The sequence below is a fragment of the Suncus etruscus genome, chromosome 1 (genome assembly GCF_024139225.1).
Source record: "Suncus etruscus isolate mSunEtr1 chromosome 1, mSunEtr1.pri.cur, whole genome shotgun sequence".
NCBI classification, from domain to species: domain Eukaryota; kingdom Metazoa; phylum Chordata; class Mammalia; order Eulipotyphla; family Soricidae; genus Suncus; species Suncus etruscus.
Window position 1 is genome coordinate 167096623 of NC_064848.1, and position 16240 is coordinate 167112862.

Below are 16240 nucleotides of genomic sequence, written 5' to 3' on the forward strand. Positions count from 1 at the left end.
GAGGTAAGGCGTTCGCCTCTCATGCAGAAGGTCAGTGGTTTGAATCCCGGCGTCCCATATGGTCCCCTGAGCCTGCCAGGGGCGATTTTCTGAGCATAGAGCCAGGAGTAACCCCTGAGCACTGCCGGGTGTGACCCAAAAACCAAAAAAATAAAAAAATAAAAAATAAGTGTTTTTACAGTTAAAGTCACTGTGATCTGATTTTCAGTTACAGTGCCAATACATCAGGTAAATTAATGTAAATTCCTTTTATTTTTCTAATAGCATTCTAGAGTAATAGTTTAAATCCACTTCTACTGTTTCTTACATTTCACTCCAAACCTATCCCCTCAGAATCAGATCTGGAGATATCTAACCTCTCAGGTAGTTCATTAGAGGACTCTTACTCTGCAGTTAGAAAACCTGTAAAAGTGATTCTAAATTCAGAAGAAAATGGCACACCACAGCCGGAGCAACCCTGGAAGAAAATTATTTTTGAAAAAGTGGAGGCACGAGCCCAAGCAATGCAGCAGGTGATTAAAAGGGAGGATAATCTGAAGAAGGAACTCGAAAAAAAGAGCATCAAAAAACTCTCAAGGGAAGATTTGGCCAAAGAGTGGTTTGATACCGAAGAGACAAACCTGGATACTCGTGCTTATTTGCTTGACAAACTTCTCCCCACCTTAATTCCTGGAGTGGAAAAAATGTTAATGCAAGTGGAAAAGAAGCAGCTTAAGAAAGAAAGTGATATTCCCACCAAGTTTGACCCAATTGATTATTTGGGGGAATACCTGATGAGAAACAATCCTTATCATGTCAAAGGCCTGAGTATGTCTGGCTATCAGAGTGTAATGAAAGAAGTCACAGAACAATTGAAAGTACATGTTCCCAACACTACTTGCCACAGGTATGGTTTGTTACATTTTCAGTTGATGATTTTGCTCTTTACACTGAAAAATAGGACAATAACGGAATTACACAAACAAAACTTAATTTAATTTATGATTATTTTTAAAAATAGTTTATTACCAGATGCTTCATGATTTATGAGACACCAGAAAAACGAATGAAGTATATAAAATGAATAGTATGTGTTTGTGGATTTAATTAAATCTTTAGTATCCTATATATATATATATCTCAAATATATGAACGTAGGTTCTGATTGGTTCCTATTAGTCTACACCAAAAGTAAGCTATGTGAGATTAGGAACTTTAATACTTTTTTCATATAGGTAACAAATTCATCTAGTTCAAAAGCCAAAACACAGTGAATAGATATTCTCCTTCTTTTCCCTCCATCTACCCTATACTCTGTATCTATCATTATAATTACTATTCTTAGTTTTCAATAGATCTTTCCACTGTTTTGTTATGCATGCATCAGCAAATGCAAATAAAGATTCATTGTATTCCTTTTATAAAAAAAAAAAGCGTGTGAATAGGTCACAAAAAATTTTTTTTTTGCCATATCCAGAGGTTCTTGTAGGCCACTCCAGTTTCTGTGCTAAGAGATCTCTCCTATCAGTGCTAAGAGGGCCAAATACTTTTTAAATATTCCTACTGTCTGCTTGAATGTCCCCTTCAAGAAGTCTATTCATCTCCTCTTCCCATTTTTTGAGCATTTTTGGTTGTAATTTAGCTTTGTAAATGCTTTATAGATCTTAGAAATTAACTCTTTCTCTGGTATAGTGAGGGTAAATATGTTCTCACTTTTTTTAATATAATTTTTATTTTGATCATAGTGGCTTACATATTGTTGACAATAATATTTTAGGTACATATTTACATAAAATCAGGGGGGATTTCCATCACCAAATTGTCCTCCTTACACCTCCGTTTTTGTCCTACCTCCCATATCCTCTTCCCTCACCCCCAGGGTTGCTAGAATATGTGGTCCCCTCTGTATCTAGCCTACTACTTAGTAGTCTTGCACCTGTTTGGTCCTGATGCCTCCCTTGTGTCCCCCTCTAACTGGGGGGCAGGACTAGCTAGTTCAAGTTACGTGGTTTTGTTTGAAGGAGAGAAAAGTAATAAACTGGGGTAAAAGTCTAATACGCCGAAAATAAGCGGAACTCTTCTAGAGGCTCTTATCATCAGATGTTCTCACTTTTTAATTTGGGGGGAGATTGGGCCAACCTTCCCTGGTGGTACTCAGGGATTATGTCTAGCTCTGCACTCAGGGGTCATTCCTGGTAGTGCTTGGAGTCAGACAACTTGCAAGACAAACACATTAGCTCCTATACTATCTCTCCAAATCGATCTTTTATTTTAGCCTGAATTTCTCTTGACACATATAGCCTTTTTAGTTTGATATAGTTCCATCTGTTTGTATATTTGCTTTTGTTTCCTTTGTTCATGGAGACAGATCACTGAAGACACCTTGGAGGTCCATATTCAGAAGAGTTCTGAATTATATTTTCCTCAATAATATATATTATATATAATATAATTTAAATTATAATTACATAATTATATAATTTTAAATTAATTTGTCTATAAGATATAGATTCAATTTCTTCCTTCCTTCCTTCTTTTCTTTTTTTTTTTCTTTCTTTTCTTGGCCACACCTAGGGGTGCTTAAAGATTACTCCTGGCTCTGTACTAGCAGGCTTGGGGGACCATATGGGATGCTGGAAATCAAACCCAGATTCGCCCTGGATTGGCTGTGTGCAAGACAAACACCCTACTGCTGTGCTATTGTTTTGGCTCCTTGTTTTTCTTTCTTTTTTTGCATGTGCTTCTCCAGTTTTCCCATCACTATTTGAAGAGGCTTTCTTTGCTTCACTTAATTCATATTAATTCCTTGTTTATAGTCTGAGGACCTATAGTTCTCTGGTTTCAGTCTATCTTTATTATATTGCCACAAAGTTTTGATTACTATTGCTTTATAGTATAATTTAAAGTTAGAAAAATACCTCCCATCTTTTTATTTTCTCTTAGATTAACTTTGGCTATTCAGAGATTTTTTTTTTTTGGTCACACCCAGTGTTGCTCAGGGATAACTCTTGGCTCTACTCCCAAGAGTTACTCCCGGTGGTACTCAGGGATGGGCTGCTGGGGAATAAATCCATATTGATTACATGCAAAACAAGTGCCCTATTCTATATTATCTCTTCATTTTTGGCTATTCAGAGTTTTATGACTATATAAATTTCAGTAGAGTTTGCATTAAGGTTTTATAATTATCCCATTTGGATATGAAAATAATAATTTATCAAATAAAAAAATTACTTAATTTCTAGCCTCATGAATGATTTTTGTTATTGTTGTTTTGGGTATTTGGGACACACTTAATTTTTTTTTTGAAAATTTTGGGCCACACTCACTGACACTCAGGGGTTACTCCTGGCTATGTGCTCAGAAATTGCTCCTGGATTGGGGGACCATATGGGATGCCATGTGATCGAACCAAGGTCCATCCTGGGTCAACCACGTGCAAGGCAAATGCCCTACCACTGCACCATTGCTCTGGCCCCAAGATGTACTATAATTTCTTTATTCACTCATCTGTTTTCAGACACGTAGGTTGTTTCCAGAAGGACGAATATTCCTTTTTTAAAGCTTTATTTATTTATTTTGGTTTTTGGGTCACACCTGGTGGTGCTCAAGGGTTTCTCCTGGCTCTATGCTCAGAAATTGCTCCTGGCAGGCTCAGGGGACTGTATGAGATGCTGGGATTCAAACTATCGTCCTTCTGCATGCAAGGCAAATGCCCTCCCTCCATGCTATCTCTCCGGCTCCAGGACTAATACTTTTAACTAGGCTATAAGAGCTTCCTCATATGACTTATTTCTTAGCATTCTTTCTAGCCCTGCTCCCTGCTCTTGCCTTATTTGTTTATTCTTAAATTTTATGCTGTAGGCACTGGATCATCTCAGTTCTTTAACAACTGTATGTTATTATGATATTTCCAATTCAGAATCTTGACATGTTGTCCCCTCTGCCTGTATCACTGTCCTATTTCTTTTTGTTTGTCTTGGTTTTTGAGTCACACCTGGTGGTACTCAGGGGTTACTCCTGGCTCTGTGCTCAGAAATCGCTCCTGGCAGGCTTGGGGGACCATAAGGGATGCCGGGATTCGAATCAGGGTCCATCCTGGTTGGCTGCATGCAAGGCAAATGCCCTACCACTGTGTTATCACTTTAGCCCCCCCTATTTCTTTACTTATCTAACCAATCTTTTACTATTTAACAAAAATAGCACTTCACAGTGAAGGTGGGTAAGGACTTAATTTTATATGCTCTCATTGCATCCAGTATTTCTCCACTGTATTTATAACAATTGTAACAGCTGTTCTCATGATGGGTAAGTTGCTTGCCTTGTATGCAGTTGACCCATGTTTGATTTCCAGCAACCCATAAAGTCCTCCCAGACAGCCAGGAGTGATTCCTGAATACAGATTTGAGAGTAACATTTAAGTAACACTGGGTGTGGCCCCAAAACAAAAACAAAACAGTTGTTCTCCTGTCTGGAATTATTTTATATTTGCCACTGAATCGCCAGCATCTAACATACTGTGTCCCATAATTAATTCTCACTAATTGTTAAAGTCAAACGAAACAATATATTTTGATCTTTTGCCATCATGATGAAATTTTTTCTGGTGTTTGTCAATTGTTATTTTACTTTTCTGTTTTTACTTTTAGATTTTGTTTTTGTTTTTTAGGTCACACCTGGCAGCACTCAGGGGTTATTCCTGGCTCTATGCTCAGAAATCGCCCCCGGCAGGCTTGGGAACCGTATGGGATGCTGGGTTTCGAACCATCATCCTTCTGCATGCAAGGCAAATGCCCTGCCTTCATGCTATCTCTCTGGCCCCTACTTTTAGATTATTAAGATTATTTTGAGATATATCTTGATTTAGCAGTGGAGAGGTAACTGGATCTTCCAGCTGATTAGACTAAGCTCATTTCCAAGGTGGTAGCGAGAGTTTTCCTCAATTTAGTAAAGACAACTATCAATGTATAAATACTTTCTCCAGTAGTTTTTGTTTATTTTTTGTTTTTGTTTTGTGGCCACACATGGCAGCACTCAGAGGTTATTTCTGAGTCTGTGTTCAGATATTGTTCTTGGCAGGCTCAAGGGACCATATGAGATGCCAGGGATTAAACCCAGGTTGACCATGTGCAAGGCAAACATCCTACCTGCTGTGTTATCGCTCCAGCCCCTCCCCATAATTTTATTGCGATGATACTATTGATGGTATTTTTCAACCTTCTGCTTGCATCATATTTTCTAATAGCAAATTGGCAAAAATGTAATGTGTCCAAACTCAGACATAAGGGACACATTGCTTGTTTTAAGGAGCTGCAGAGTTCCATTGTATAACAAACAGATATACATAGAGCATTAGGAAGAATGTGTGACAAGTTTGGAATATTACCACACTGTATATTTTTTTCCTTTTTAGTCTTCTGAAATGTGGCTTTATATTTAGAATTCTTTTTTTTTTTTTTTTGGGTCACACCCGGCGATGCTCAGGGGTTACTCCTGGCAGGCATGGGGGACCATATGGGACACCGGGATTCGAAACAACCACCTTTGGTCCTGGATCGGCTGCTTGCAAGGCAAATGCCGCTGTGCTATCTCTCCGGGCCCTATATTTAGAATTCTATACAACCCAAAATTAAAAGTTTGGGATGCTAGAAAATACTGTTGATATAAATCTTGACATAAAATGCAGCCCATGGAAGAGAGATTTTATTCATTCTTCAAATGAGTTATTTAATCAATTTTAAATCCATTTGGAGTCTCAAAATTATCATCCCTGGAGCACAAAACTTGGTTTTGTTTCTAAATGTTGTCATTAATAAGGGTCAAGAGATGATGTCCAGCTGAGAGCAAAGAATGTGGAAGACATAGTCAAGCAAAGAAAAAAAGGAAAGTATTTTAGGCTGATAGAAATAAGACAAACTCAATTTTGTAAATCCATTTTTATGTTTGAGTGATCAATATATATAGGAATCTGGAGTCATCAAGTACTTAATATGCAGTATTATTTATTGGTTTGTTCTGTATTGACCACTAAGCTTGATAATGCAGAATTCATATAGGTTTCTAATAAATGTGGCTTTAATGAATTTAAAGTTTAAAGTGAACTTAATGGGAAAGTGAGTGAATAAATATGAATTTGTGAATAATGAGAAAGATCTAGAAAAAAACAGAATAGTGTTGTGAATACAGAAATTGGGATGAATGCTGTGTGGAAAAAGGGAGGGAAAGGAGAAAGAACAGAATAGAGAATTGGGGAGTGGGAGAGGAAGTGTGGAAGACAGATTAAACAGAGGGAAATGGAGTTGTGGAAGAGCAGAAGGAGAGGAAACAGAGGAAGGAATTCATGGCTCTGAGATGAGTGGAAGAGGAGTTTGGTTGCTTAGTATTTGCACCAGAAAAATATCACTTCCTTAAATACTAATTAATCTTACAATTCAGGAACAGGCCCTTCTGCACTATTAAACCACATGTCTGCTTTATTTTTGAATCTCCAAGTTTAGTTTTGAAAAGCATATTTTTCTTTAAAAGAGAAATTTGAAAGCCATATATGGGCCTACTTAGATTTTAGTTTTCTCTTTTGGATTATTAGAGGTATTTTAAATTTATCAGTTCTAAATGAAAATTATTTTGCATTTCAAAATCTGTCAGACAGCCTGAGTTTTCTACTTTGAAAAATGAAGATCTGTTTTCGAACCTTATTGGGAAATTATATTTAGGGGAAGGGGAGTGATGTTCACACCTGGCAGTGCTCTGGGATTAACCTGGCAGGGTTCAGGGTAATATGCAGTGTCAGGGATAAAGTGGGGGTAGACACATACAAGACAAATGCCTTAACCCTGTACTATCTCTCCAGTTCCATTACTAATTCTAAAAGTGTACAGTATTAGTTTGAAATTAAGGCCTTCAATGAAAAGTCAAATGACAGTTGAGGGTAACATATGATGAATGTCTAGTGCTTGGTTGTGAGGTGAGGAGATTGAACCTAGGGGGCCAGAGAAATAGTACTGGGGTAAGGTGCTTGACTTTCATGTGGCTGACCTGAGCTCAGTTTCTGGCATCCCATATGGTCCCCTAAACCCTGCCAGGAGAGATTTTTGAGTGCAGAGCCAGGAGTAACTCCTGAACACTGCCAGTTGTGACCCAAAACAAACAAGAAAATAAAGGTTTCATGGAGAAGAGATAAAATTCCTAGGCTGTTCTAATGACCTGACTTACAGTGCTACAGAAATCTGACCAAAAATAGGTGCAAACACTTGCAAGATTAGAGGGAAAATCAGTTTTAATTGTGCATGTGAACCTAGCTGATGTCAGATTATGAGCTGAGCTATGTATGCAGTTCTAGAACTTTATAAGATGCATCGATTCTTTGAGGAAAATTCTCTAATCTGAGAATGTTGCTTACATATGTAAGGTACATATGTAAAGTACAGACAGTGATACATTCTGTTTAAAGTTCACATAGACACTTCGTAATTGTTTCTGTGGCTCTGTTTCATTTTTCCTCAAGCAACCAGATGAATCTGGCTCTCTGGTCTGTTCTGGTCATACCTTTGTGATTTATGACATAGACATCTTTTCTAAATACCTACAATGGATCACTTGGATGTCCTGTCTCTAGATTCCCACTTCATCTCCTCACACACTACAACATTACTACAAGATATCATCATCTCAATATTCTATTCTTTTATAAACCACTTACTTTAAACTCAATGAAAAATGCTCAACCACTGCCTCTTAGTTAAAAAGGTATAAAGTAGAAAATATTTTTGCCTTTTTCTGGAATCCTGCTTGTAGAGAACTTTTCTATAATCCTGGAGCTTCTATTTCCTTTCCTTTTCTTAAATAAAATTGTTTCTGAATTTGAAAAAGAAAATATTAAAGTTGGGGGTCAGAGCAATATCTTAGCAGATAGGACGTTTGCCTTGCACATGGCTGACCTGGGTTCTATGCCCAGAATCCCATATGGTCCCCGAGCCTACCAGGAGTAATTTCTGAGTGCAAAGCCAGGAGAAGCCCCTGACCACCACTGGGTGTGGCCCAAAAACAAACAAACAAAAATCAAACAGAAAATAAAATATTGAAGTAAAATAAAGAGATGAAGGTTGGAGAGATAGTTCAAAAGATTTGAGTACATGTTTTGCATATGCTAGGCCGAGTTTGATTCCTGGTAGCCAATGGTCCCTGAGCACTTTCAGGTATAACCCTGGTACCCTCTAATATTGCTAGACCTGAGCAGCATAGCATTGCCAATTCAAGCACTGAACCATTATCCCCTCAGAAAGTCAGGCCAACTATCGCTGTGTGCTCACACTTTTGAGGTAATATGACTTTTTATGGTAAAAGGACTTTTTGAGGTAAAAAGACTTTTATGTAATAAAGTTTTTGAGGTAAAGTTAAAGTTTGAATAAAGTGCCAAATTCTTGTGTTCTGTTGTTTGAAACAAATATGGATTTAATTCAATGGTCTTAACTTGTCTTCTGTTTCTGCATTCTTCAGAGTAACCCAGATGAAGGAGAGTGTTAAACAAAATCGACAACAAAGAGAAAGTATAGACAAAATTAAATTTGAGGTGACTAACACACGGAAGCAAGCCCTGGAAGAAATGTTTAAAGAATGGACTGTAGACCCCAACGAAATGATTCCTCTGATAGTGGTAATAAAATTATGGATCTGTATAGGTAGGGTCGAGAATAAGAGTGTGACTGTCAGATGGATGCGTGAAATGCTGGAACATCCTTTGAGTCTTTAGTTCTGAGGTAGATTTTTTTTTTTTTTTTTTTTTTGGTTTTTGGGCCACACCAGGGGTTACTCCTGGCTCTGAGGTAGATTTTTGACCCATCTATCCAAAGAGTCATTTTCTTCCTAATTTTATTGAGCATTAAATAAAATTTAAAAATGGACTGGAATGATAGTTTAGGGATTAAGGCTTTTACCTTGAACACAGTCAATGTTGATTCAATTTTTCACCACATATGTAACCCCCAAGTTCTATCAGAAGTGATTCATGAGCATTGAGCCAGGAGAAATCTCTGGATACCCAATTGGTGTGGCTCAACACAACCTCTGACTCCCTAGTTAAGCTTCTGAAATATTGGTACTGGCTGGTGTTCCAAACTGTTCATTCTAAGCATGCATAGATTCCATTTGTTCTTGTGTGTATTTTTGTATGTATGAGAGACAGATACAGAAAGGAAAAAAGAGAGGGAAAGAAGGAAGGATATGGGGAGAGAGGAAAGAAGGCAGAGGGAGAGAGAGGGAGTGGGAGAGAATGAGTGAGAGGAAGAGAGAAAAACTAATTTATTGTGTGTACTAATAGATCATATATTTTATTTATCTCCAGAAAATAACTATACTCCAAGAGTTAAATGTTATCATATATGTATATTTAAGTATTTTAATACATATGTGAGAATATTTATGGGTTAGGTGCAAGTCAAGAGAAATGGTTCAGGTGACAGAGCACATGCATAGCATGAGTGAGGCACTGAGTTTGGTCCCTAGTATTGCATAGGGATAGCCTTCTTAAAAAAAATAATCATGAAGTCGGACCGAGGAGACAGTTCATAGGACAAGTGCATATGCTTTACCTGCTGGAAGCCTGGGTTCAAATCTCCTGAGCACTTCCAGGGAGGCCAGCAAGCTTCAATCCAGAAATATAGCCCATGAGTACCACCAGGCATAGTCCTGAAATCAAATCAAATAATAAAAGGGAAAAATTGATAGAAGTCAAGTATAGTTTATATTGAAAGTAAACTATTAAAAGTAGAACAAGGAAGACAGGCCATAGATTGGGAGAAAATATTTGCAAAGGTATCTGATAAACAACTAATTCTACAAAATATAGTAAGAATTTTCAAACTTCAATAATAAAAAACTTATTGCAGGGCCAGAGAGAGAGCACAGCTGTAGGGCATTTGCCTTGCATGCAGCAGATTTGAACAGATGGTGGTTCAAATCCGAGCATCCCATATAGTCCCCCATGTCTGCCAGGAGCGACTTCTTTTTTTTTTTTAGGAGCGACTTCTGAGTGCATGCCCAGGAGTAACCCCTGAGTGCTGCTGGATGTGACCCCAAACCAACCCCTCCCCCCAAAAAACTGATTGCAAAATGAGCAAAAGACCTGAGCAGACACTTTACTAAATAAGCACAAGTAAAACAATCAAGATCTCTGGGTGCTAAAAAATTTCTAGAAGGGACATTTTCAGTGTCCTCACACACAGCAAGGCCAGGCTATCAAGGACCTCTATGGGAAGGCATTTTCTTCAAGCACACTATAAACTAATGTTAATTATTGTTTCAAGAGAAGCAAACCTGGCAGTACATAGGTACTATTGCAATTTCTGTGCTAAGGGTTAATTCCCAGAAAACTAGGAGAACAAGTAGTGCCAGGATTGAACCAGAATTTAAACATGTAAAGCATGCACTTTAATTCATTGAATTATCTCTCTCTCCCTTATTATTATTTTTATGTTTATTATTATTATTATTTACTTAGCTGAATTACCCAGTACCTAAATTGAAATTAGATTTTAGTTCTACAATATTATTCAATGGCTTTTGTCTAAAATATTAAATATGTGGCACTTGATGAATGATATATAGTTTGTTTGATTTGCAGATTCAAAATGTTCTTCATGACTTTTATCAAAATTCAGATTTTGAACTTGGTAAGCCTAGCCTTGCAATTTTCCTCCCACCCTTCCTTCTTCCCTTTCTCTCCCTCCTTCCCTTCCTTCCTTCCTTCCTTCTTTCCTTACTATCTCCCTCCCTTCCTCCCTTCTTCTCTTCTGTCTTCCCTTCTGTCTCTTTTTCTTTAATTGAGATACAGAGTCAGTATTGAGAAATGTTACTCAAAACTCTTGCAGATGTAGATGTAGTAAGATGTATCTTACTCTTTCCAGGTGGAAAATATATAAAGGCAGGAAGAAATGTGTGATTTTTAATTCTTCTAGTTAAATGTCTCATTTTATAACAAATATTCTATAATATCCAGTTATTCTACAATTTTAGAAAATATTACATACACAAAACTATAAAATAAATATGTCACAACTGTGACATAAAACAGAAATATAAGGAAAGAAAAACATATGATTATATTTTAATATATAAGACTGGTTGCAACTTTTACTAGAGAACATAATGGAACAGTCAGTATTTGAATCTAACTTATAATGAATGTTTAGAGATAGGAAATGCAAACTTTGAGCACTTTGCAAGGCAATTACAAACATAAAGCACTTGCCTTGCCTTGCATGTGGACAACCTCACAAATTCAATTCCTAGCACTGAAATTTGTCTAATGAGCACCACTAGCTATGACCCCAAATATATACATATGGCCCAGAGAGATAGCACAGCGGCGTTTGCCTTGCAAGCAGCCGATCCAGGACCAAAGGTGGTTGGTTTGAATCCCGGTGTTCCATATGGTCCCCTGTGCCTGCCAGGAGCTATTTCTGAGCAGACAGCCAGGAGTAACTCCTGAGCAACGCCGGGTGTGGTGTGGCCCAAAACCCAAACACACACACACACACACACACACACACACACACACACACACACACACACACACACACACACACACGTTTTTGGTTTTTGAGTCAAACCCGGCAGTGCTCAGGGGTTACTCTTGGCTCTACGCTCAGAAATCGCTCCTGACAGGCTTGGGGGACCATATGGGATGCCGGGATTTGAACCACTGTCCTTCTGCATGCAAGGCAAATGCACTACCTCCATGCTATCTTTCCGGCAAATATTTTTTAAAGTAAATTTATATTGAATTGATTATTTCCTGTGCAGTTGACATTTTGAAATAAGGACAAGTGATAGAATCTACATATATCTATGTAGAGTGTTTGTGACCCCGAGAGCTGTAAACACAGGCAGATGCAGTTCTGGATCGGAGTTCAGAAGCAATGGATGGGATTATCTCGCATTATAAAATTTCCTGAAATGGTGACAAACTCTAGGTCAGATTCTATAATGAAACAAAGAAAGTACAATCCGCTCACCTCTTCACAGTAGCCACATTCTTGGAAAACTCAACAGGAAAAATAGTCTGTATTTACCTGAAAATAGTTAGATTCTAGAGACAAAATTATAATTCTAAGTGGATTTTTTATTTGAGTATCTGGCTAGAGTAGCAGACACTATTGTGCAGGCGATCCCCATCACTGCAGCAACAAGACCCTTCAAAGTTCTACTAAGTTCCCTGTGGGGCGAGGGAATCTGTTTCACTTTTAGGTTTTTGGGTCACACTGGGTAGCGCTCAGGGGTTATTCCTGGCTCTGTGCTCAGAAATCACTCCTGACAAGCACGGGGGAGCATATGGAATGCCAGGATTCGAATCACCGTCTATCCTGGCTGTGTGAAAGACAAATGCCCTACAGCTGTGCTATCCTGCCCCTGTTTCACTTTTTAAAATGAAATAGATTGGAGGTGGGGAAATAGCATGAGTGGAAGAGCATGAGCAAGACCTTGAGTTCCAAACTTAGCGCTTCATGATCTACACTCAATAGTTACATGTAGCCCTAGGGGCGATGCAGCACTTACAGGTCAAGCACAGACCTGTTAGGGACATATTGCTGGATTGAATATACTAGGAATGATCCCCAGACTCCCGAATACCACTAGGTCTTGTCCTTATAAAAATACACCACCCCCCAAAATACACTTCCCATCTTCGTTGTTACTGGTGCCCAAACAGTGACAGTGCTTTGTTGACTATCTTTTCAACTTGTTTCATATTATCCAAGAACATTCTCTATTGTCTATTGAAAATCAATTCCCTTTCAGAATACAACAGAAAGTCCTCCCTGATGATGTACAGGGGCCCTAGATCCTCTATTGGCCATATTTGACTGGACAGAGATGGCTTAATGTTTAGGATCTGGCTCAGGCCAGTTGTAATAGGGACTCACAGGGTTGAGTGGTGGGCGAGGGTCATACATAGTCAGTAGTGCCTGTAGGCGCTTAGGTGTGGGGCACATTCCAGGCTGAGGATTGAACTCCAGTCCTCACATCTCCATGTGTCCTTTGAGTTACCATCCCAGCTTCAGGAAAACGTTAATATAACTACTTTTATTGATTTATTTTCTGATGGGCTACAACAGGACCTAGTTAAGAGAGTTGTTAACTAGTTTGACCATTGTTTGAAATTGTGGATAATTTAGAGCAATTAGTTGTTAGTGATGGTTACTTACCTCAAATACTTATATATTACTTGTTCTCTCTATTGTTATTTCATTTAGTCGTTGAGCCCTTACTTACATAGTTACAGATAATGTGTGATACAAGAAGATGACTAAGTTTCTTTCCTACAGGCTTAGGCCGCTCAAAATCAGAGAGCAGACAATCAATATTCAACTTTAACTAGTTTGCTTTTATCTATTTTTGGTTAGAAATCAGTGTGTGTCAGACAGCACAAGAGTTAAGATTCATGACTTGCTTGTAGCCAATCTAGATTTGAATCCCATCACCCACCCCACAGCACTGCAATCCTTGGTCCTTTGCATGAATCTGCCAAGCTCCATTAGCTCAGAATAACATCTAATATGTAAGTTTATATCACATCAATACAATCCTCTTGTGACCATAATTACTGATAATAATAAGCAATCACAAAAGAGGGACCACAAATTTTTTTTGTTTTGTTTTGCAAGGCTGGTGGGGATGACACTTGACATAAACAGAGAAAGATTAATTCTAGTGGTGCTTAAACATGGGCCCCCACATGCAACGAGTGCTTTGAGCCTTCTTAGGCCCAGCCCAAATAATCTTTTTTTGTTGTTGTTTTTTTGTTTTTTGTTTTTTTAGGCCACACCCGGCGGTGCTCAGGGGTTACTCCTGGCTGTCTGCTCAGAACTAGCTCCTGGCAGGCACGGGGGACCATATGGGACACCGGGATTTGAACCAACCACCTTTGGTCCTGGATCGGCTGCTTGCAAGGCAAAAGCCGCTGTGCTATCTCTCCGGGCCCCCAAATAATCTTTTAAGTACTCACCCATGATAATCAGGACATAGTGTTGGAGTAGAAGACAGTACACTAGGTCTTTTGTCATGAGCTTTCATACAGTTTATGTATTTATCTCATAAGATCAGATAAGATTTTAAAATTGTTTCAATTTAAACTGTCTCACCATTACTTGTTTCACTGTTTATCATAAAACTGACTTTTGTGAAATTCTGTTTTAATTTTGTTTTGCCTTTGAGAACCTCTGAGTTTTTTGTTTGTGGTTCTTTGTACTTTGATTATTCCAGTTTGTTCTGTTATCACTTTACATATATATGTACTTTATATTTATTTTAAGTAAATATAGAAATATTTTATACAAATATTTTACGTATATATGTATATACTGTATACATATATATATTTATATATACTTCCTGGACTTTCTTATTCAAACTTCAGTTGTTAATTATCTATAGTCCCATCTCAAAACTTCCCTGTGAGCTCCAGATATTATATGAAACTACTATAAGAATAGTTAGGGGGGGCCGGGCGGTGGCGCTAGAGGTAAGGTGCCTGCCTTACCTGCGCTAGCCTTGGACGGACCGCGGTTCGATCCCCCGGCGTCCCATATGGTCCCCCAAGCCAGGAGCGACTTCTGAGCGCATAGCCAGGAGTAACCCCTGAGCGTCACCGGGTGTGGCCCAAAAAACAAAAAAAAAAAAAAAAAAAAAAAGAATAGTTAGGGGCTGGAGAGATAGCATGGAGGTAAGGCATTTGCCTTTCATGCAGAAGGACAGTGATTCAAATTCCAGCATGGTCCCCTGTGCCTGCCAGGGGCGATTTCTGAGCATAGAGCCAGGAGTAAGCCCTGGGCACTGCCGGGTGTGACCCAAAAACAAGCAAAAAGAAAAAAGAAAAAAAAGAATAGTTAAATGGGAAAGACAAGTAACAGGTCAATAGAATCATGTTTGTGTATAGTAAGCAAGGCTATTTTCACATACATTTATACAAATGACCATGGTTGGAAATGCTGGGAAGATAACAACAGTTGACAACAGTGATTTACAGGGCTATAGGAATTGCATCAAGAGAAAAGAAATAGGTTTTCAAATATTAATGTACTGTTTATATTTTTGTGTTGAATCTTTTTGCTGAAAATATATTATTTAATTAAAGGCAAAATAAAGTACATAGAAGAAAGCTTTGTTAGCATGAAACAGCAGAAGTGCTTTTGATATAGTTGTGGGCTTCGGTGAGGAGAGTTTGGGGGAGACCATCCCTGGCAATACTAGTTTACTCCTCACTCTGCACCCAAGCATCACTCTTGGTGGGCTTGGAGGACCATATGGAGTGCTGGAGATTAAAGCTGGGTCAGCCATGTGCAAGGCAAACACCCTACAATCACTTTTGCTTCCTTTTATGTTTCTATATTGATGTGACTGTTTTGCCTTGATCTTGAACTGGACATTAAAAATGATGACACATTGGTGTTAGAGAGATAGTACAGGGTTTAAGAAGCATGTTTTGAATGCAACTGACTCTAGTTCTATCCTTGGCATTGCATCATTTTCTAATCATTTCTAGGTTATCATCTCTAGGTGTAATTCTGGAAGCCTTTAGGCATTGTTAGGGTAGTCCAGGTAATTTCCAGCACTGCAGGCTCGTGGCAGCCTCTCAGAGCCTGAGTAATATCAATCCTCAAGCCCTTGCAATACCACCAATCCCACTGACCAAGACTTGCCAGGAGTGGCCTCTGCCCCCTGAGCATCACTCAGGATCTGCCTCAGCCCGAATGTAGCCATTTATTTTCAACATTTTTCTTGGTTGGAAATAAAAGTCAAGAAAAATAATTTTGAAAGTAATTAGAATGTGATGTAATTATATGTCATTTACCTTATTAAGATATCAATAGGCTTATAATAAGATATAATTTTAAATTCTTTTTGAAGTAACTGTTTTAATTATATAAATACGAAATATGAATGTATTAAAATGAAACTAACAAATAACCTTTATTCCATAATTAGAAGAGCTATATGCAGAATTGATTATTGTTAACTCAATGGAACCAAGACTGGACAAAAAGGAATTTACAGAAGTAAGAACTTACGTTATTCAAATCAAATTACTTCGTGCTAATATCAATTATCTTTTGTGAAAATCACACAGGCATTACTTAGAATTAAATTAGGACACATAGTAACTTATTTTATTGATTACAATATGCCTATTTTGAAACATTTTAATTACTTTGAAATTAGGTTAGTTTTAAAAATCAAATTATGCTTCAGTTTTCTTCATACTTAG

At 38.1% G+C, this 16240-nt stretch overlaps 1 protein-coding gene across 1 annotated transcript in view; it reads left to right on the forward strand.

Moving 5' to 3' along the window:
- Positions 1-16240, forward strand: part of EFCAB5 (EF-hand calcium binding domain 5) — a 113024-nt gene that overhangs the window by 16809 nt on the left and 79975 nt on the right. The window contains 5 exon segments of the mRNA XM_049789602.1: positions 334-886; positions 8476-8632; positions 10598-10650; positions 15554-15564; positions 15976-16031. Coding sequence (XP_049645559.1) covers positions 334-886; positions 8476-8632; positions 10598-10650; positions 15554-15564; positions 15976-16031 — 830 coding nt within the window.